General features: G+C 27.0%; 1 protein-coding gene across 1 annotated transcript in view; it reads right to left on the bottom strand.

Annotated features, from left to right (window-relative positions):
- Positions 1-18,875, bottom strand: part of LOC113386554 (ATP-binding cassette sub-family G member 4-like) — a 37,642-nt gene extending 18,767 nt beyond the window's left edge. The window contains exons 1-2 of the mRNA XM_026624333.1: positions 18,654-18,875; positions 201-318 (exon numbers count right to left, since the gene is read on the bottom strand). Of these exons, the coding sequence (XP_026480118.1) occupies positions 201-318; positions 18,654-18,801 (266 nt within the window). The 5' untranslated portion in view covers positions 18,802-18,875. The remainder of the gene's footprint in view (positions 1-200; positions 319-18,653) is intronic.
- Positions 18,876-22,175: the final 3,300 nt, after the last annotated feature.

Genomic DNA, 22,175 nt, shown 5'->3' with positions numbered 1-22,175 from the left:
TGATGATGAAACAAACCTAGTCTCGAAACGTTTGTAAAATTATTATTTAATAAACTAGTGCAAAAAAGAGTGTGGTTTGTTCATATTTCTAAATTAATATATATATATATATATATATATATATATATATATATATATATATAAATATAAATGTATTTGCTTGAGGCAAAAATGTGATTTCAATTTTCTACGGTACATACTTGTATCCAGCCAATATGTTTAGCAAAGTACTTTTGCCCGCTCCAGATATTCCCATGATAGCTGTCAACTCCCCAGAACGAAAGCATCCGCTTACTCCTCGCAAAATACTTTTCTGACCTGAAAAATGAAAATGTATTTTAAAAACATTTTTAAAATTTATATCAAAATAATTGGAATAAATAAAGTTATTGTTTTCGACTCATTCTTCAATGAGATATTATAGAATAATAACATCACATTGGTTTATTGTAAATATTATTATAAATTTTAGAGTACAATAAATCAATTTTTATTATTTTAAATTTTATCAAATTATGTCTATTCGTTTTTTCATCCTACTAGTTGAAACTATATTTAATTAACAACTCTAACCTGCATCAGAGAAACAAAATTAGAAAAATAATATTAATGAAATATGCTTATATATTCGTTGAAAATAAAATTCTTGACAGATTTTTTATTTTTTTTTGCTTTCATCAACATTCATTACATTCGTAAATAATAATAAAACTTTATGCATCAATAATAAACTGTAAGATTTGAAATAGTGTAAAATTGTTTTTATTTCAAATATACAACAACAGATAGATATGACGTACAAAAACAAGAGTCTTACGCATTAGCTGAAAGTTCAGTAGGTATGTTTATAATTTCAAAATCATTTGTTATTTATAAAAATACAATTTATGATAATAAAAAAATATTGAACAAATTTTATTCAAATTTTTAAAAGAATATTTACCAATGTGCTGCTCTTGCAATCCAAAAGTGTCAATTTTAGGATTGTTTTCTATTTTGTAAAACTTTGTTAGTTTCGTATTTTGTTAAACGTTAAAAATTATAACTAAAAATAAAACTATATCAAAATCATGTTGAACTATTTAGAAACATTTATATTTTTTTAGCATCGAAAATGCAATTGCTTACTATCATGCAATAATTCAAAATTCTTAAAATATTACTATAATAATAATAAATAACTTTTTATAGAGTTCTTGTATATTATTTAGAAACATTTACATTTTCTTAGCATCGACGGTTAATGATTATTTATAGAGTTTCTGTATATTGTTGCTAATAGCAAAAAAGTAGATTATAGAGCAATAAAATGATTAAATTTATCAGTTTCCTCATAACTTTAAAAAGTTTATGGAAGTGACTCATGATTTCAAATATTAAAAACTTATCTATCTAAAAATTGAGAAAAAATGCCATTCCTTAATTACACCTTCAAATATAGCTACCAATTTTTTAGAAAAAAAACATAAAAATATGATTTTTGATTATTTTTAGGAGAATTTAATTCATACAACTCTATTACTCTACTTATTGCTAATTATTAAATATAATTATTAAATATTCTCAATCAATAGAAAACATAAATGCTCTTTAATTTAAGATCCCAATTGAATTTAACAAATAAAATATTTACTCATAAGACATTTATATAGATAGATCATTTAATATATTGCATTTATAAAATTAATTAATATTAAGTATTTGAAAGATAAGGTATAAATATGGCTTTCATTATCAACAAGGCCGTTGAGATCAAATCATCCAAATTTGGCATAATCTTAGACTACGATATAATTTGGTCACAAATAAAAGACGTCACAAGAAAATATCAAATAGTAATCTTCTAAGAATATTGAATTATTGCATGATAGTAAGCAATTGCATTTTCATCAAAGAGTTTTTTTTATGAGTTATAGAGCAGAATATATGACCGTTGTTCCTATATGAGTCACCGCAAATTATGATTGTTTTATTAGTCATGTTATTTCTTCATATTAATGATATAGTGCATTTTAAATGCAAATTTAATAGAATAGTTTTTTATTACTAGTAACAATAGATATTTTTAAATCGAGGTTGAAACGTCCATCGCGGCTAGAACTTCAAATAAAGGAACTATACATAATAATAAAAAACAAATGAGTAAATAACAATAATATTCATAACTAGAACGATACTAATTGGGCTACATATCCGTAGATTTTCTGCAATTTGAAACGCCATAACAAATAATAAATACCTTTATCAAATAGTTTTTTTAGGTACACAAATTATATTAACGCTATTAGCATTGAATATGCTTGGTATCTGAAGAGCTAAAACGCAAACTGTTTATTAAATTAATTATATTTTTAAGTAATAATAATAATGAATGCTTTGTTCAAGAACAAGGACATAAACCAATTTAATACAGTGCGATGATTTCCCTATATTCAATTGGAAACTATAATTTTGAACTCTATGTTCGAGTGATTACCAGATTATTCAAAGTCAGAAAAAGTCTGGAAAATTAATACGTTGTAATCACAAAACAGATTTTTAGTATTTGAGAGACTTGTACTATACTCCAAAACTATTTTTTAGAAATCTGAACTACCAATGTTAAAATTTCTAATGAAGATGAGGACTCATCGTTGAAGACATGGAAAAGAATCTTATGTGATTCTAACCAGACTGGTCTAAACTATATTATATTCATAACAAATAATTCTGAACCGTAATTTGTTTTATCATTTTTTGTGTCTAGTTGTTAGTAATAGTTTTTAATTAGAATCATTTATAAATTTTTCTTTTCAATTTAGATTTTCTGCGGTACTAATATTCATACAATCACTGGATTGCAAGCAGTTATAAGATAAAAGGCTTGACATTGATAATAATCGTCCTTGATAATAACCCAAATATTTAATATCAGCTTTACTTACAAAGATAACATTAGTAAGATTTAATTACATCTCATGATGTTTATAAATAACAAAGACAACAATACGCATCAGAATAATATCACTAAAACTCAGAAATGGTAAATCAATGCATTTTTTAACCCAACGTAAAATTAACTAGTGGGGTGGGTGGCATCGTGCCTTAAGGCAAATTGCTGGAACTTCCCGTACCGTAACGAAATGTTCGAGGAATACTAAATGTTTTAAAATAGATTATTATAAATATTGTAACAATGTCTAATATTTAGAAGAATTATTGATAAGAAACTGAATTGCAGAGTTGAAATTATTTGTTTAAAGTATATTAGAACTATAGTCAGAATTAAAAATAAAATCTGAATTATTTTCGATATACCAATAATTAAAAAAAAAAATTGAAACATTTTTTTTCCAAAATCAATTATTTTGTTAAGACAAGCAGAAAGTTCTTTGAATCAATTGAATCGGACGCTTAGTTACTCTCAAAAACTGCCATTTTTTGTACATTTAGCTCCGTATCTTCGACATGGCTGGGCCTGCCTTTGCGTAAGACTAATAACCATTTCTCCCAGTCATTACCAATTGAATGTTTTTTAGATCATTCAAATCGGATGCTCAGTTCTCTCAAAAACTCGATATCTATTTTCTGCACTCTTTGCTCTTTATCTCCGTAACTGCTAGACCTGCCTTTGCCAAAAACTAATCAGCACATCTCCTTATCAATAGGAATCGAATGTTTTTTAACCATTCAAATCGGTTGATCCGTACGCCCGAAAATGTGGGCGAAAAATTGTATCCATGCATACATACACACACACACATCCATTTTTTCTGAAGTATGCCAAAATGTTCAGAAATTTTCAAAACGTCGAGAAATGTGAAAATTTTCAATTCCGATTTTCGGCCCATTACAATAACTTACCCTACGGGAAATTAATAAATAATGGATCATAGCACAAATAATTAATAAATATAAAAAATAATAATTATTATTATATTTCAAAAAGTATGTTGTTCACTGCAGTTGTATTTTAATCAAATATGTAAAAACTGAATTGAATATTTTTTCAAAGACTAATTTACATAGTTCTATAGTCATCAATCAATTCAGATATATATTTTGATTTATATTACATTTGTTTTATGAACTAACAACTATTAATGTGCGGTTAAATGCAGTAATAAAAAACAAATCAGACTATTGACTATTTTTTTAGTCTTTTTATTAATATATATTAGGATGAGTTCAGACTGTTTAAATATTCATTGTCTAACAATTTGATTGTCTCAGATTCATTAAAATCCGTTTATGCAAATATATGAGTCGCTAAGTTTACGATTTTTTGTGCAGCGATGATTCATTTGTGTATGAATAAATTATAATTTTATTTTAAAAATTTGTATATTTAGATATAGAAATTCCGTAAATTTTTTATCTTGTATATTTATATTGACTATATATCTTCAAAATGATTTTTAAAAATCAAAACAAACCATAACAAAATCATAACTTTTGCCAAGAAATAATACTGTGTAGTAAAAATAAATTAAAAGTTATATATCAGATGCAACTTTTTATAATTTAAAAAGCATCAATATAAATATTAAAAATATTCAAATATATTTAATGAATATTTTACGAAATTAGCCAATAATTGTAATGTAGGCAGATCTCCAATTTTTTTTTGAATACTAATATATTTCCTTCAAATAATTCCAAAATATAAATCAATATACATCAGGTAAAACAAAAGTGCTGAGTCGAGTGCATTTTAAAACAACTTAAATTCAATATTTGCAAAAAACAACGTGCACCCAGACACAAAACAAATTAAAACATATTCATTTGCTATTCCGATTATTTATGTTGATGTATAATTTTGCAGACAGGAATATTAACATAGCTAATACCATTTAAAATTGCCTTCTGGAAACGTAGTTTGTAATAAGAAGTCATATAAAAATGGAAGCTTAATCTAAAATCAAGGAATGATTTTATTTTATTGAAATTATGAATGTCAGATACTATGAATATTATAAATTAATATAATATGATATATATATATATATATATATATATATATATATATAAATAATATAATATATATTTCAATTGAAGTTTTGCAAATACACATATAATATCTGTAATTGTATAAATTGAACAAAAAAATGTTTTAACGCGTTCTATTTCATTCATTTCTGGTTCTAAAAATGTATTTTCTTTCATTAAAGACATAAACTGTAATCAGTAGCTACCTACGAAACACTCCAGAAAGTATATAGGCTTCGGCATAGATTCTGATTAGAATCACCCACAAGCGATTTCTTTGGTGACTTTTTATAATTCAACCGCTTACCTTAGGCTCATAATATTTTAGTATGTTATTTAAGACAAAATCTATCAATATACAAAGTCTCATCAAAATAGACAAGAATAAATTTTCAACATTTAGTTAAGAAGAAACGGCCTGGCCAATCTTTACCAAAAACTAATCAACGAATCGCAACCAATATCTTTCGAACAGTTTTTGAATTTTTAACATAGCTTCTAAATTGTGGGCTAAAATGTTTACACTTTTCTGCTGATTTCAAAATCGTCGCAAAAAACTGACTAAAGTCCTTATGGAGATACATAGAATGGCTTTCAATTTTTTTAAATCAGTTCAGCTGTTTGTTTAGGGAAGAACGTCTACGAAAGGTGAAAAATCGGCTCACATACACACATACACACATATACTTTTTCCAAAAAACATGAAATTATGACAAATCGGAGTTTTTTGTACAACCTTCTTCGGGAGTATGAATCAAAATTTAACAATTAAAATGATTTATTTATATATATATATATATATATATAAAGATTATTATAATTATATTATATACTAGCAAGCCAGGCAAACTCCGTTTCACCACCAGATTTCGTTTGGTGATTAAAACATGAAGAAAAAATTGCCTACTGTTGAAATCGAATAAAAATTTGCACAACACACAGATTTCACAATACATTGATTTGTTTGTTTCCAATTGAAATGTTAGGAACTTATTTTTTTACTTTTTTTGCACAATTTCACAGTGAACACAATGCCGGTTTGTCATATGAAATTAACTGAGCAGAGAACAATGAGTAGCTCTCAAACAAATTAGTATCAGCCAAACAAATAATATTAGTTTGTAGTACATGCTAAGTATCAGAGATGACGCTGTATGTGAAAAAAGAAAAAGTGTTTTCAGCTTTTCTATTGAAATCTTTCTTCAATTTTCTTTGCTATAAACCTCACGGAGTCCGAGACCTTTCCAACGAATGCAAAATCGTCGAAATCGATTCGTGCGTTCTGAAGTTATATCGTCAGGAAGGAAAACCCGACTTATTTTTATATAATAGATAATTATTAAAATTATATTGTTTTAAAATTATAACTATTGTTTAATAGCATTTTTTAAATATTTTTCAAAAAAATAATTTATCATTCACCATTTCTCTGTCCAGTCTTGCTGCAGCCGTTGCAGAATGCACAAAATATATCAAATACACATCTGTTGCATGTTCATAATCATCTTGCGGTCAGATTTATAATTTAATTATTATTATTACGTCATAATTTTCAATTAGATGTCAATTCAAATAATTTATATCCCGCGAACCAGTTCCAGCGAGCAACAAAACCGCAAAAGTTGCTCCAAGCTTGATCTAGGGAAAGTGGAAAGTTGCCGCTGCAGCTAACAATCCTAGAGCGAGAGTCGAAATGCAAAAATTACGGTGTAGGAAGTAAATGTTCTCTTTATATAATAAAACCACTGCTAAAGTTGAAGTTACATGCACTAGACATTATGAGAAATCGTTTCTGAAATAACATTAAAAATACATAACGAGCTCGTTCCGTACATAGTCATTAACTAGCTGAACATAAATATTGTTATTAGGCTTTAATATGAGAAGTTTGCTTTTTTAAATACAAGTTTTATATGATACTAGCAAGCAAATTTAAATTTTATGGCATTTGTCGGTCAAAAATAATCATTAGACATATGCACATCAGATATTTTATAGAGATTTTAATAGTAAGTTCAAAATAGTATAATTTTGGAAAAATTTAAAATATTATGGTACGGAAAGATCCAGCAATTTGCCTTAAGGCACGATGCCATGCACCACTAGTTTGATTTTTTTTTTCAATGATGCATATATGGTCATATATGAAAATGTGACTAATGTTTCGACATGAAATCGACTGAACGTTTTTCGCGATTTTCACCATAATACTCTAAAAACTATATCATTTGTCTTTTTCTGTTAAAATATTATAAATATTATTTGTATGGAAAATTGTATTTGTATGAAAATGATCTAATGATAAAATCTGGTAAAAACATAATATTATGAAATATGGAAATAAGATAATTGATGTCAATGATTTCCATAAAAAATAATTATAACAACATCAAGCGTTGTATTATGTAATTTCAAGGTCTAGTATAACAATCGTAATAATTGCCATATTGTTAAAAAACGAAATTTAATCATTATTGCAATATATGTTTTTTTACAGTATTTTAAAAACAAATTAATTTCGAAATTGCCGAATTTTAATAAAAACCTAAATGGTAATTAACCAAAAAGTCATAGAAAAATTTCAAGCAGGTGATCTAAATCTAAATAAGTCAATTAACAAAACTGATCACTGAAATTGTGAAATATATGATGAATTATCGATTGTGAACTTGACACCATGAAAGCTAATTGCTTAAAAGCTGATGTCAACAATTATCAATCTGAAATACGCATGATTAAAAAATTAAATGTTGAAATTATACAAAAAATATTTATATTCTTAATTTGTCATAAAAATTTAAATTACGGGAGTAATGAACTCTAATATAGCTAACATATTTTGTTATCATATAAATGTCACAGCCTGAAGGCAATTTCATGTTGAGAGAGCACGACTTTTTATTTTTTGGTTACGTTTGACTTTTTTAATTTTAATTTTAAGGGAAAAAGAAATAAAGTTTTCTTTTACTATGAAAAAGTTGACAAATGAAACATAAACAATGAAAATAAGATGTATTCACCTGTGTAACTTGCTTTTGGTCAGAAAACCAATAACAATAATTAATTTTTTATCACGACCTCCAGTTGCCAAAATCGCGAAGAATAGCTTTCAAAGTGTGTTTCAATCTATCTCATTTCAAGTTCTATTTAATTGTTTGTAAACTAAAATTGTTCAATGTTATTAGACATTTTAAAATTTTATAAAAATGCAATAAAGTTTTTTGATTACTTGACAACAGGTAGAAATACAATATAACGTCACTGATAATGAACGCTAATTAGTCAGCTAGTTTTTTCTAACAAAATGCAAACTACTTGCAGTGCAAATTCAAAGAACAAATATTAGACACCTCTGGTAATCAATATTATTAACATATTTTAGAATAATTAGGATTAATTGTATCTGTTGTAAGAATACATTCTAGGAAAGATTATATCCTTCTATAATGATATAACGTCCTTCTTGATTAACAAATCATTGATTGTAATGTGTTTTTTAATATGCATATAATCATAGAAACAACCAAAGTCATTGATAAAGTATAATAAATTCTCATTGATAGAATAGTCCATTAAACTAATTAGACTAATGGAATAACCAAATTAAAAATTCATATTTCAATTATAAAGAACGTAATTGTAAAAGTAGGTTTCTAAAAATCCAAGTACGAAAACTAATTTGTTCTATATTGAGTACGTACTATAAAATATAAATTCGAAGAAAAACAAATAATAAAAGTTAATTTTCTATTGATTTTTATATAAATAAGTTTCATCGAATACTTTAGAATTTTAGATTTTTTATTTTATTTCTGTAGTTTTATTCGGTGTTTAATTGTTAATTGAAATTTTATTAAAATTGTTTTGACTTGTTAGCTTTTTGAAATGGTATGTATAAGTCTTTAATGAGAACTAAAAAATAATAAAAAAAATATATTGAACTTTTTGTAATTATTTTAGAGATGTTGAAAGAGAATTTGGTAATATTTTTTTTAAAAACTCTATCCAGAAAATTTTGTGAACCAATTCACCATTAAAATATATTTAAATATATCTTTTTGAATTTAAATTGAATTTAGACAAAAAATAACAATCTAAAACGTTTTATTCTCATTTTAATAGTCCTTTATGTATCATATGCCCAGAAAAATCGTAAATATTATCAGTTAAATAAAATTTCATAGTCAGCACATTTGTCAAAGCATTTATAATAGTATGTAATGGATCTGACCTCTGTTTACCTTTAAGCTAGTGTCCAGAAGTCAAACTAACTCCAGGAAATTTCTTATCTTAGATCTGTTTTAATCTAAACACGTGCACTTTGCATATTCTTATTTTGATAGTGCAATGAAAGCAAATATTTATAAATGCAACATATTTCTCTAGAATATTGAAATAATAGTGGAATTTAACTGGTCTACAAACGATAAGAATGAGATCAGACTCTATTAACTTGAGATTAAGGTTAAAGATTTTGAAAAACAAAATATGAACTAGCTGTAAGTGGAATTCTGTCTTAAGGCAATTAAGGCATCGTGCCTTAAGGCAAATTGCTGGAACTTCCCGTGCCAAAAATTATTATTTTTTTAAAAACGATTAACATTTTTGAAAAAATTTTACTTCGAAAAAATAAGATTTTTTAGAAATTTTAAATTGGACGAAAAATTATTTTTTTTTGAAAAAAAAAATTTTTGAAGAAAAATTTTTTTTAAAAAAAAAATGTTTAAACAATTTTTTTTATAAAAATTTTTTTTTGGAAAAAATGTTATCTTCATTTTGACATATTTTGGAAGATCTGAACTTATTTTCAAAGCAATCGTACTGCTTTAACTGCATAGAGACAAAATATAAAGCGCGTAAGCGCCGCGTCGCTGTCTAACGGAAAAACATTGGTACGGAACCCATAGGAATGTAAACAAAACTTAAACTTATTGTTAAAATCTCAATAAAATATCTGATAATTTGATATGCATATGTCTAATGTCTAATGATTATTGTTGACCGCCAAATGTTATTTTTTTTTTAGTTTTTTTTACTAGATCTCCGAAACCGCTAGACCTATCTTCATGAAAATTTGATCAAATCTTCATCTTGTTAATACAAGTAAAATGTTTTTTGAATTATTCCAATCGGACGCTCCGTTCTCTTAAAAACTGAGTTACCGTTTTTGGCCCTTTTTGCCCCATATCTTCGGAACGGCTAGACCTGCCTCTGACAAAAACTAATCAGCACGTCTCCTTATCAATACGAATCGAATGTTTTTTGAATTATTCAAATTGCTTCATCCGTGTTCCCGAAATCGTCGACGAAAATTTGTATCCGAACACACACACATGCACGTACACACACACACACACGCACACATACATCAATTTTCTCCAAGGTATGCCAACATATTCAGAAACCTCTGAAACGTAAAGATATATAAAAATTTTCATTTTCGATTTTTTTGCGATTACTTACCCTATGGAAAGTTAATTATAAATAAATCAATTTATCATCTCCAGAACATTAACAATCGTCATTTCATATCGAATCAAATTCCAAAAAAAAAATAGTTGCCAAATTTACACAAAATTGAAAAAGTGCTCCCGTATAGTCACAGTCTAAACGCATTTGCAAATAATTCTGTGCGACATTTTCACTTTTATACTGTGCTCAGCTTGGCGGCATTTTCACATTTTTCAATAATTAATTTTGACAAAATTGGAAAAGTGCTCCAGTACACAAACAGTCTAAACGCAATTGGGTAAACATTTGTACCAGAGTGGCGCTTAGACTGTGCTTAGCTTGGGTGATTTTTTGAATTTTTAATCCAAAATTACAAAAAAATTTTTTTTAAAAAAAAATTAGAAACAAATTTTTTTTTTCTCCAAAATCAATTATTTTGTTGAAAAAAGCAGAAAGTTCTTTGAATCCTCTAAATCGGACGCTTAGTTCTCTCAAAAACAGCCATTTTTTTTAAATTTAGCTCTGTATCTCCGAAACCTCTGGGCCTACCTTTGCCAAAAACTAATCAGCACATCTCCCTATCAATAGGAATCGAATGTTTTTTAAACCATTCAAATCGGTTGATCCGTTCTCTCAAAAACTCGCTTTCTATTTTTTGCACTCTTTGCTCCATATCTCCGTAACGGCTGGACCTGCCTTTGCCAAAAACTAATCAGCACATCTCCCTATCAATAGAAATCGAATGTTTTTTAAACCATTCAAATCGGTTGATCCGTGCGCCCGAAAACGTGGACGAAAAAAAGCGGACATACAAAACACACACACACACACACACACACACACACATCCATTTTTTCTGAGGTATGCCAAAATGTTCAGAAACCTTCAAAACGTCGAGAAATGTAAAAATTTTTGATTTCGATTTTTGGACGATTACTATAACTTACCCTACGGGAAGTTAAAAATTTATTGTTTTAACATTTTGAAGCAAAATATTATTAATGTGTGACACATTTTTTTTACAAAATTTATTATCAAAGAGCAGTTTACTCTTTCATCATTTATTGTGGTTCAGATGAAAAATTACTCTTGTTTGATTATTAAATATATTTCTGGCTCTAGTCTATATAGATACATCATTGTTATAAACTAATTTATTTTTAATACTGGTTTCAACATTTATAGCAATTTTGAAAGTATTGGACCAAAACCGATATTATAGTGTTTAATTTACCGAAGAATGAGTCATTGTTTTCTACCGAAAATATTCTTTAGACATAATTGACAAACTGCCTTTGTCAACCTATTAATTTTTCTAGCACCTTAAAAATTTTCCATACAAGCATAGGCGCCTTTCTAAAATTTGACAACTAAGATATGAAAACTTTTATTTATTATCTAATACATTTACTATATCAAATTCACAGATATTTTGATTTGCAACGAAGGTTGTTTCTTAACCTTGCCGATGAATTCAATCTGATCTTAAGCAGTGCATACTGGTTTCTAACTTGTATATGTATAGACAATACTATCCTCGTAAAAATTTTATTTAAAAAATCCCGTTTTTGAAGAATTACATTTATTTTTTATCTGTTTTTTCTGCGTTGCAACGCATTTGGCAACCAAAATCACAGACAAAAATGAACTCATCCCATATAATAAACAATCATTGTTTTGTTTCTAAATGATTTTATAAATATATAAATTATTCTTCATAAAAATATGAATCATATATGCATATCTATTAATTCTTTCCAGATGCAATAATTCATTATTTATAGACTTTATTATATATGGCACACGCTCCGAATTAAATTGATATTTCAATAATAAATCAACAGATAATACAATTATCCAGTTTGATTAGCATATGATTGTTATATGCGCTCGTGCATCATAAATAAAAAAGTGCATATTTTTTGTTGACGGGCAATTCTTACGCAACTTGCATTTCTGCATTCATTTATGGATTAATGTGGTTACAAAGTGTGCAAAAAATGTGTGAATTCATTCAATATCAAGTAAGTTTGTTTTTGTATAAAAAAGCGCGCATGTTTTACACTAATAATATATATAAATGTACAAAGTTGTTTATTGTTATTGACTATTGAAATATAATTAACTTCCCGTAGGGCAAGTTATAGTAATCGCAAAAAAATCGAAAATGAAAATTTTTATATATCTTTACGTTTCAAAGGTTTCTGAACATTTTGGCATACCTTAGAAAAAATGGATGTATGTGTGTGTGTGTGTGTGTGTGTGTGTGTATGTGTGTGTGTATGTGTGTGTATGTGTGTGTGTATGTATGTACGTGTGTGTATGTATGTGCGGATACAAATTTTCGTCGACGATTTCGGGAACACGGATCAACCGATTTGAATAATTCAAAAAACATTCGATTCGTATTGATAAGGAGACGTGCTGATTAGTTTTTGGCAGAGGCAGGTCTAGCCGTTCCGAAGATACGGGGCAAAAAGTGCCGAAAACGGTAACTCAGTTTTTAAGAGAACGGAGCGTCCGATTTGAATAATTCAAAAAACGTTTTACTTGTATTGACAAGATGAAGAATCGATAAAATTTTCATAAAGGTAGGTCTAGCGGTTTCGGAGATATGGAGGCAAAAGTAAAAAAATGAGCCATTTGGCGGTCAAAATGATCATTAGACATATGCACATCAAATTATCAGATATTTTATAGAGATTTTAACAATAAGTATGAATTTTGTTTACATTCCTATGGGTTCCGTACCAATGTTTACCCGTTAGACAGCGACGCGGCGCTTACGCGCTTTATATTTTGTCTCTATGCAGTTAAAGCAGTACGATTGCTTTGAAAAAAAGTTCAGATCTTCCACAATATGTGAAAATAAAGAAAAATTTTTTTTTCAAAAAAAAAACAAACAAAAAATTAAAAAAAAATTTTTTTTAAAAAAAAATTTTTTTTCAAAAAAAAGTAATTTTTTGTCCAAATTATAGTTTCACAAAAATCTTATTTTTTCAAAGTAATTTTTTTTTTCAAAAATGTTAATCGTTTTTAAAAAAAAAAATAATTTTTGGTACGGGAAGTTCCAGCAATTTGCCTTAAGGCACGATGCCTTAATTGCCTTAAGACAGAATTCCACTTACAGCTAGTTATATTATTATTTAGTAGGAATTATTATCTTCTTAACTGCATGCGTAATACTAGGAACTTACAAGTTTTTCTATGTAAATTTTAGGCTCTATCATTTTTTTTTCGGTGCATAAGAAAGCAACTTAGTAGTTGAACATTCTCTATCTTAGAAAATTTAATTATATTTTTGAGCAAATACTGAGTTCTATAATTTTAGAAAATTTAATTATATTTTTGAGCAAATACTGAGTTCTATAATTTTAGAAAATGTAATTATATTTTTGAGCAAATACTGAGTTCTATAATCTCGAGTGGAAATCTTATCGAGGTATCGAACCTGGAAATGTGGTTGCTAAACCAAATTCTTCTCATGGAGCCTCGGACAGCTCAAATCATAAAATAATTTCATTCTTTACAGTAAAAACTTTAAATAAATCAATTGATTCCATCTTCAGTCCGAACGATTATATTAAACGTTTAAAAATGTATCATATGTGAAGATCTGTTTATGAAAAAATAAAATAATACAATACTATACAGTTTGTTTATAATTAATGTCGTTCAATGATATTAACTACAGCCATGAATTCTTCAGACAAAAACCTTCGAATTATTATTTGTTATGATCACTGCAAAATTTTTCTTAGAACTTATAAGCATCAATTCAAATGAAATGCCACATCTGCCTTTTTGATTACGATTTTAGTGAGTTCTTCTGATATACATATGTATGTATAGGTTTATTTTCTTAATAAATTAACAATTATTCTCCTGATTTGTATTTATCAAAAAATATATTTTTGAAATTGAAAAAAAAATTAAATGACCTATTTATTTTAGTATAATTATTTTAGCAAATAAAATTCGTCAAAAGCCATGCAAGTTTTAAAGCAAAATTACATTTGCAATTATGTAACATATTAAATTATTTCTGCATGCTTCGAGTGTTACCAGCAAATTAATTTTATTACTACTATGTTTATAATGACAATGTCCTATATCCTACTACATCAATTCCGCATGTTTGTACATATTATGTAAACTAAAACTGTTTTTATTAGGTTGCCACTTGACAGTCATGTGGTTTTATAATTTTATAAATAATTAATTCGAAATTCTACATGTATGGGATTTAAAAAAAAACGTCTAATGATTTTCTTTTTCACTAGTTATTCATTCATATAATATAATATAATAATAATTCATATCTAAAAGAATATATATACTTAAAAAAAATGTTATGTGGAAAGGTAAATAAATTAGTGAGTTTCTTTAGGTAGTATACTAAGGATGATAAATTCCTTCTAATTGTGAGTGATATTATAAGTTATTGATTGAGTAATTTTTTTTTTTTTTTTTTTTTTTTTTATAAGAAAATAAAAAAAAAAAAAATGTGGAAAGGTAAATAAATTAGTGAGTTTCTTTAGGTAGTATACTAAGGATGATAAATTTCTTCTAATTGTGAGTGATATTATAAGTTATTGATTGAGTAATTTTGAAGTCAAAATCTGCAAAATATAAATAGAATAGTTTTTGGACTATTTAATTTGATTTTCTTGATAGTTCTAAAACGCAACAAAGAAATTAGTGAGTCTGTTAGTGATTAGTGATTATATTTGACATAGCATAGAAAACAGTGTCATTCACACGAATTAATCAAATTTGAAATAGACGTCAATTATAAAGTGCAATCAGAGTAGCCCACAATTTTAATTAATGTATCCCTGTATGATCGTAGTTGACCTTTAAAATTATACGCACATGATCGTCATTTAATTCAATTTCGTCACTTTATGCTTCAATTTGCGGTTTCATATGATTACGCTATTTAAACAACAAATCTAGATTAAAGCACTCGAAATTTTCTAAAATTCAAAAAAAAAATCATCGATATAAAATACGTATTAATTTATAATTATTCAACAAAAGTTTATAAGAAAAAATCAAATCAAAATCAAATCAAAAGTCGAAAAACTGAAATAAAAAAGTTTTAGGTGAAAATCGAATTCAAAGAGTTATTTTTGTTTTTTGCGTGATTAAAATTTCTCTTGTCATAATAATTTTATTCGTGTAATACTTTTGTACATAAGCGAAAAATACAGTTTCTTTACACTATCACTAAAATTTCACATTTGTAGCAAATTTTTAAATTTTTGGTATTTATAATTTTCTTCATTTAATATTTGCTTAGCATATTTTACATAAATGTAAAATACAGCAGTTTTCATTAAAAACTGCTTAAAAGTGCTTGCAATATAGAAACCTAACACAACACTAAACAAATTGCAGGGTCAAGAAAAACTACGCAATGTTTATCTGCCCTTATTAGTACTTGCATATAGATCCAAACAATCGCCAATGAATTTATTATTGTGCTAATAGTCAAATTATTGTTTCAAATCTCATTAATTCAAAACCATTCACGTGCTTAAACTTTGTAATTGTGATTTAGACCGTAACCAATTATATAGATATTAGTAATATAAAATGCATAGATAAAAGTCAATATGTACATTAAATGATTCAGAATAAATTATAGCTTGCTAATAATGTACGAATTCACAAATTTTCCATGAAATTTACCAAATTCATTTTTGTCTAATTTAAACATATGTATTGCAACAAATATTTCGTATAGTACTATAATGCAGTTGAAATTATTTTATGAATAGATATACTACGAGTATTGTTTATGATGATATCAATAATTGTAATTTTTTTATACCCTTGCTAATAAAATATATAATAACTAGCTGTAAGTGGAATTCTGTCTTAAGGCAATTAAGGCATCGTGCCTTAAGGCAAATTGCTGGAACTTCCCGTACCAAAAATTATTATTTTTTTAAAAACGATTAACATTTTTGAAAAAAAAATTACTTTGAAAAAATAAGATTTTTGAGAAACTATAAATTGGCCAAAAAATTACTTTTTTTTGAAAAAAAATTTTTTTAAAAAAAAAAATTTTTTTTAATTTTTTTTTTTTGTTTTTTTTTTTTGAAAAAAATTTTTTCTTTATTTTGACATATTGTGGAAGATCTGAACTTTTTTCAAAGCAATCGTACTGTTTTAACTGCATAGGGACAAAATATAAAGCGCGTAAGTGCCGCGTCGCTGTCTAACGCATAAGCATTGGTACGGAACCCATAGGAATGTTAACAAAATATATACTTATTGTTAAAATCTCTATAAAATATCTGATAATTTGATGTGCATATGTCTAATGATCATTTTTGACCGCCAAATGGCTCATTTTTTTACTTTTTCCTCCATATCTCCGAAACCGCTAGACCTACCTTCATGAAAATTTTATCGATTCTTCATCTTGTCAATACAAGTGAAACGTTTTTTGAATTATTCAAATCGGACGCTCCGTTCTCTTAAAAACTGAGTTACCGTTTTCGGCACTTTTTGCCCCGTATCTTCGGAACGGCTAGACCTGCCTTCGCCAAAAACTAATCAGCACGTCTCCTTATCAATACGAATCGAATGTTTTTTGAATTATTCAAATCGGTTGATCCGTGTTCCCGAAATCGTCGACGAAAATTTGTATCCGCACATACATACACACACATACATACATACACACACACATACACACACACACACACACACATACATCCATTTTTTCTAAGGTATGCCAAAATGTTCAGAAACCTTTGAAACGTAAAGATATATAAAAATTTTCATTTTCGATTTTTTTGCGATTACTATAACTTACCCTACGGGAAGTTAATAAAATCAATACCCTTGCTAATGAAATATATCAAATCAATACGTTTCGGCACGTTTAGGAACTAGATACGTTCCATCAAATTTTAGTATGTCAAAACTATTTTTTTTAAATAACAAAATTAATGATTATCAATAATATTGTTATTTTCTAAAAATTGCTTTTGACAGAAAAACCTGATGATGGAACGTATGTAGTTCCAAAACGTCGTAAATAAACATCTATGAACAACTATTTGTTTTTTAATTATTGGATTAATTGTTCGGTAAAGAAACAAGTCTATTTATTGAAAAATTCAGGATTTATATATATATATATATATATATATATATATATATATATTACTATTTATATTTCTTGGGTCATTGTCCTTGAACTTCTTCTAATTACTTTGTCCGATAATCACGAAATTTTTGGCGTGTCATTAAAATAGTTAATTTGAGAATGGGTTCGGTTCAAAATTTGATCCGACAAAACAAGTTTGACTAATATACCTTCATTCGCGCTATTATTAAAACATTTTCATAGATGTCAAAAAAATTGCTTGTGTGGGCAGGTCCTCCGCTCTGGTGGACTCGAAGTGGTGACTTCAATTTTCACTTGAATATATAGATCAAAATATGTTTGTAACTGAAACTACCCTATTTCGGGCACTGCGGTGTTAAACGGCATCGGAAAATCTTTCACAATATTCTTCAATGAATCGTTATGGAGTTTAACTCAACTCAATGACCTGCCCTACTATCCATTACTATAATATATTTGGCCATTTCTAAAATTTATTGCAATGGATGTATATTTTTAGCAGAATTATTTATATTTCATCATTGAAAAGTCAACGCATGAAAAATAAAACAAAACGTTCTTTCGGCATCCTAGCTTTAGAGAACATTTTTAAAACGACAAGATTAAGATTATTCAAGGAATGCTTGAAATTCAAAAATCAAATTTGAATTTTTATTTATATTTGCATTCATGTGAATTTTACATATTTTAAAAACAAATTATACATTTTTTAATATTTTTTTCTGATTTTCTAATAAAAATTGGAACTTAAGACTTGAGCTTGGTTGTGCTTTGTGCTTTCTCGCTATATTTAGATTGTAACTAAATGATTTAATTGTCTATATTGAATACATTTATTTCATGATTAGAAACGATCTAATAGTGATTATATATTATTTAATTGAATACAATTTAATGCCCAAAAATGGATTTTTTTTTTTTTGAAAATATACTTTGGATCTATATTTCCAAAAGAAAATAAAAACAATGAAAAAAAAATCATTTTATAAGCTAATATATTGTGATCAAAAGTTGAAATAATAATATAATATTATAAAATCACTTAAGTTTGTCCATAAACAAAATAATTTAAAATAATTACCATTTCCTCCAGTCCTCACAGCATAAGTCAAATCCTGAAACTCGATATCAACAGGTGGTCTCGGTGACAAATCAGTCAATAAATTGTAATTTGCATTATCACAATCCACCGTAACGCAATCAGAAGCACTTTCTTGAATTTCAGTCATTTTCACATTTAACAACAGAATTAAAATGTTTCAAATATAGTCACTTCAGCAAAATCAGCAAGCACATCCACCTTTGTTCTAGAATCGGATGATAATCATTTTTGTTTATAAATGAAAAATTTTGAATTAATATTAGTCATTGCGGTAAAGTTGTGAAACAAATTTAGAAGTAGTAAATTTATAAAATATAGAGTCAATTCTATTTTAGATGTTCATCGGTAAATTTATATTTTCTGCGCAAATTTTCGTTCTATCTTGCGACCACGAACGTTGGTATATGAATGAACGATTGTGAATGCGATAGTACTGAGGCACGTTCCGCATAGACAAGCCTAGTTAAAGCGCCTTGTTGCTGTCATTGTTGTGTTTGTGGCGATAAATAATTTAAATCATATCCGATTTTATTCTATTATGATTAACACGCAATGATTTTCAACATGCAAACTCATGCCTATATCAGTATATAACGTTTAGGCCAAATTTAATCACACCCGAACGCCCAATCAATGGATTGACATTCGGATTAGAGATTTTTTAAGTATAGACAAAAATTTGCTGATGTTCAGGATGAAATATATATATATATATATATATATATATATATATATCAAATTTAATAATAATAATTAAACTTTTGATTCCAAGGTGTCAAAAACTTTTAATTTTATTTTTGATAAATTGGAGGGTCTTAAAGGTCTTGCCCTGACCAAATACTTTGATTTTAGCCCTCCAATGAATCTGAATCGTATTAACAAGTTAAAGAATTTTTTAATAACTTCGAAGATTTATAGAAACTACGAATAATATAGAAATAATTTCTAATCAAACTTACGTTTAGTACACGGCCCAAATGTTTAATTTGTTTTATTATTTTTGAAGAACAGGGTAAAATATTCTTCTGATTCAGGCATTTTTCATTAAATAAAGATTATGTAACTTCAAAATGTTTATTTATCTATGCCGATTTCCTTGTTGATGCCAGTACGTATACAACGCTGATGCCGTTACACATACAACAATAGATCTCTATTCACATACACGACGGCTAATCACAATGGACCCGTATAGAAATGATATAATCGAGAGCGTATGATGAGTCATTGGCACTCGACTCTTATCTTATCGACTCTTGTCTGCCGTAACGCACTTCCGTTGCATTTGTACAGATGCACACTCTAGTCGCGCCTAAAGAAGTTTTACTTCAAAATTACAACTTTTTTGATACTCTCCAACTTCTAAATAATAGTAACAATCGGAATTTAGGATTAGCGTATTTCATACCGAAGAAAAATCTATAAAGAAGATTATGTAAATAAATTTAAGTAAATCGCTCCAGTAGAAGTTGAAAAATCGTGGGAGGACTACTGTGGTCAAACAGCTATATCTCCGAAAATAATTTAGAATATGAAAAATCCATTTATACACATATTCACGAATAATTAGGCTTTGAATAATCTAAAAAAATCGAGTTTTTGAAAGTTCTAGACTAGAATATTTTCTTCAAAACCTATTAGCAACGTTGAACCAAGTCTATAACATGAATGCCTTTTATGGATGCGGATTGGTGATTCAGAGGTTAAAATATATAATTTTTTATTTTTATTCCATCAGAACGATGTGTTCTATAAACTGTTTTAACTTTTAAATATATTTTTAATAGTGAACTTAATATATATTTCTATAAGGCAATGTCCGATCTATAACCTCATTTGATAATTTGATATCGCTACTGCTTGATTATCAAGGTTAGGATTGAACTCGGAACCTCAGTATTTGCTAATCCACGTTTGGCGCCAAGGCCAAGATCAAAGAAAATACAAATTGATATCCAAAGAACGTAATAAGATTAGATAAAATCACATAATTTGCGAAAAAAAAAATATTTTGGTGATTTCAAAGTTGTAAGTTTGAAGATTCATATTTTGAATACACTCGATATTTGTTGAAAATCAATCACTAAAATTTTTTATAGCTTTAATAATCTTTGAAAATACTTCTATCTTTTTGTTTATTCCAAGAATCGGAAACCTATCATAAGATTATTATTATATTGTAAGAGCATCCAAAATATAAAATGTAATTCCTACGGTTCCGCTTTCTTCATGAAAAAACTCGAAGAAAAGCTTTTCATTCGTGAAATATCAATTCCTAACGGTAATAGAACATTATTGGAATTTCAATATAAATGAGTTATTAGAACTTCCAAATTTAAAACTAATCCCTTTGTTGATTTCGTTTATTTTAAAATTCACAATTTCTAATCATTTATTTAAAAAGTTTAAGATTTTGTTTATTAATTAATGCGACTTGTATTATATTTGAATACACAACCTGCAGTTTCAGATTTTTGGTTTGATAGCATGTAACATATGAATATTCTAATTTTGATCTTCTTGATCACAACAAAACAACCTCTTCAGTAAATTAATAAATAATCAAATTAAAAAATTTCCATGGTGTAATATAATTGCTTCTAATATTTTCATTTCTAAGAATGAAAATCTACGTCTATTTTCACAATAATACGTAGCAATATCTTATTTAATATTCAACTTCAAATATTCATTTGACCCTCGCGGTCAAATATTGGCATGAGAAGGTCTATCGATTCACACCATTCAATAATAAGAAAATTTTGAATTATTGTTCGAAATTAAATGAAGTATTTTAACAAATAATGAATTACTTTTACCTAGTATAGTATTTCGAATTTTTTTATAAGATAAGTAAAATTTAATATATTTTATATACAAAATATAAAAAAAAACTTTGAAAGTAAACAAAAAATGCAATAATAAATTCGATTAATATGAGTCTTTTAAAACAAACTCACTCATTTTAACTAATTAATATCATTTTATGTATATACTATGGAAAAGTTTTATTCCATATTATTAAAATTCAAATCAATCTGCACATCCTGAATATAAGTCATTACATTTTCATAATTATTTAAAATGAAACTATTTGTGTTTATCAAGATATTATTTAAATTTAATTCGTTTATATGATAATTTAACAGTCTATAATATTATGCAGTCCACTGCAAAAGCCTGACTTTTTGTGACCTTTTATATAAAAACGTCCTTCTAATCATAATCTGAATTGTGCCTAATCAAATCTCAATAACGTGAATATGATCTGCAATAATGATCTTCTAATCTTATTTAAGATGACTTTTACCTCTGGTAGCTCATTCACTTGAATAAAATATTGATGATTTATTGCAATTGATCAAAAAAATATGAACTCGTGCAAAAGTGATAAAGTTCATAACATTTATCTTATGAGCTAAGAATTCAGATATTGATCAGATTGAATACGATTAAGATAAGGTTGATTCCCTAAAACCTGATATTGTGAATTCGAACTCA

This window comes from Ctenocephalides felis, unplaced genomic scaffold, assembly GCF_003426905.1.
Source record: "Ctenocephalides felis isolate EL2017-DRISC unplaced genomic scaffold, ASM342690v1 CF-g0.4_SCAFFOLD_03571, whole genome shotgun sequence".
Classification (NCBI taxonomy): domain Eukaryota; kingdom Metazoa; phylum Arthropoda; class Insecta; order Siphonaptera; family Pulicidae; genus Ctenocephalides; species Ctenocephalides felis.
The sequence above is the reverse complement of the archived record's forward strand: the minus strand, read 5'-3'. Positions and strand labels throughout refer to the sequence as shown.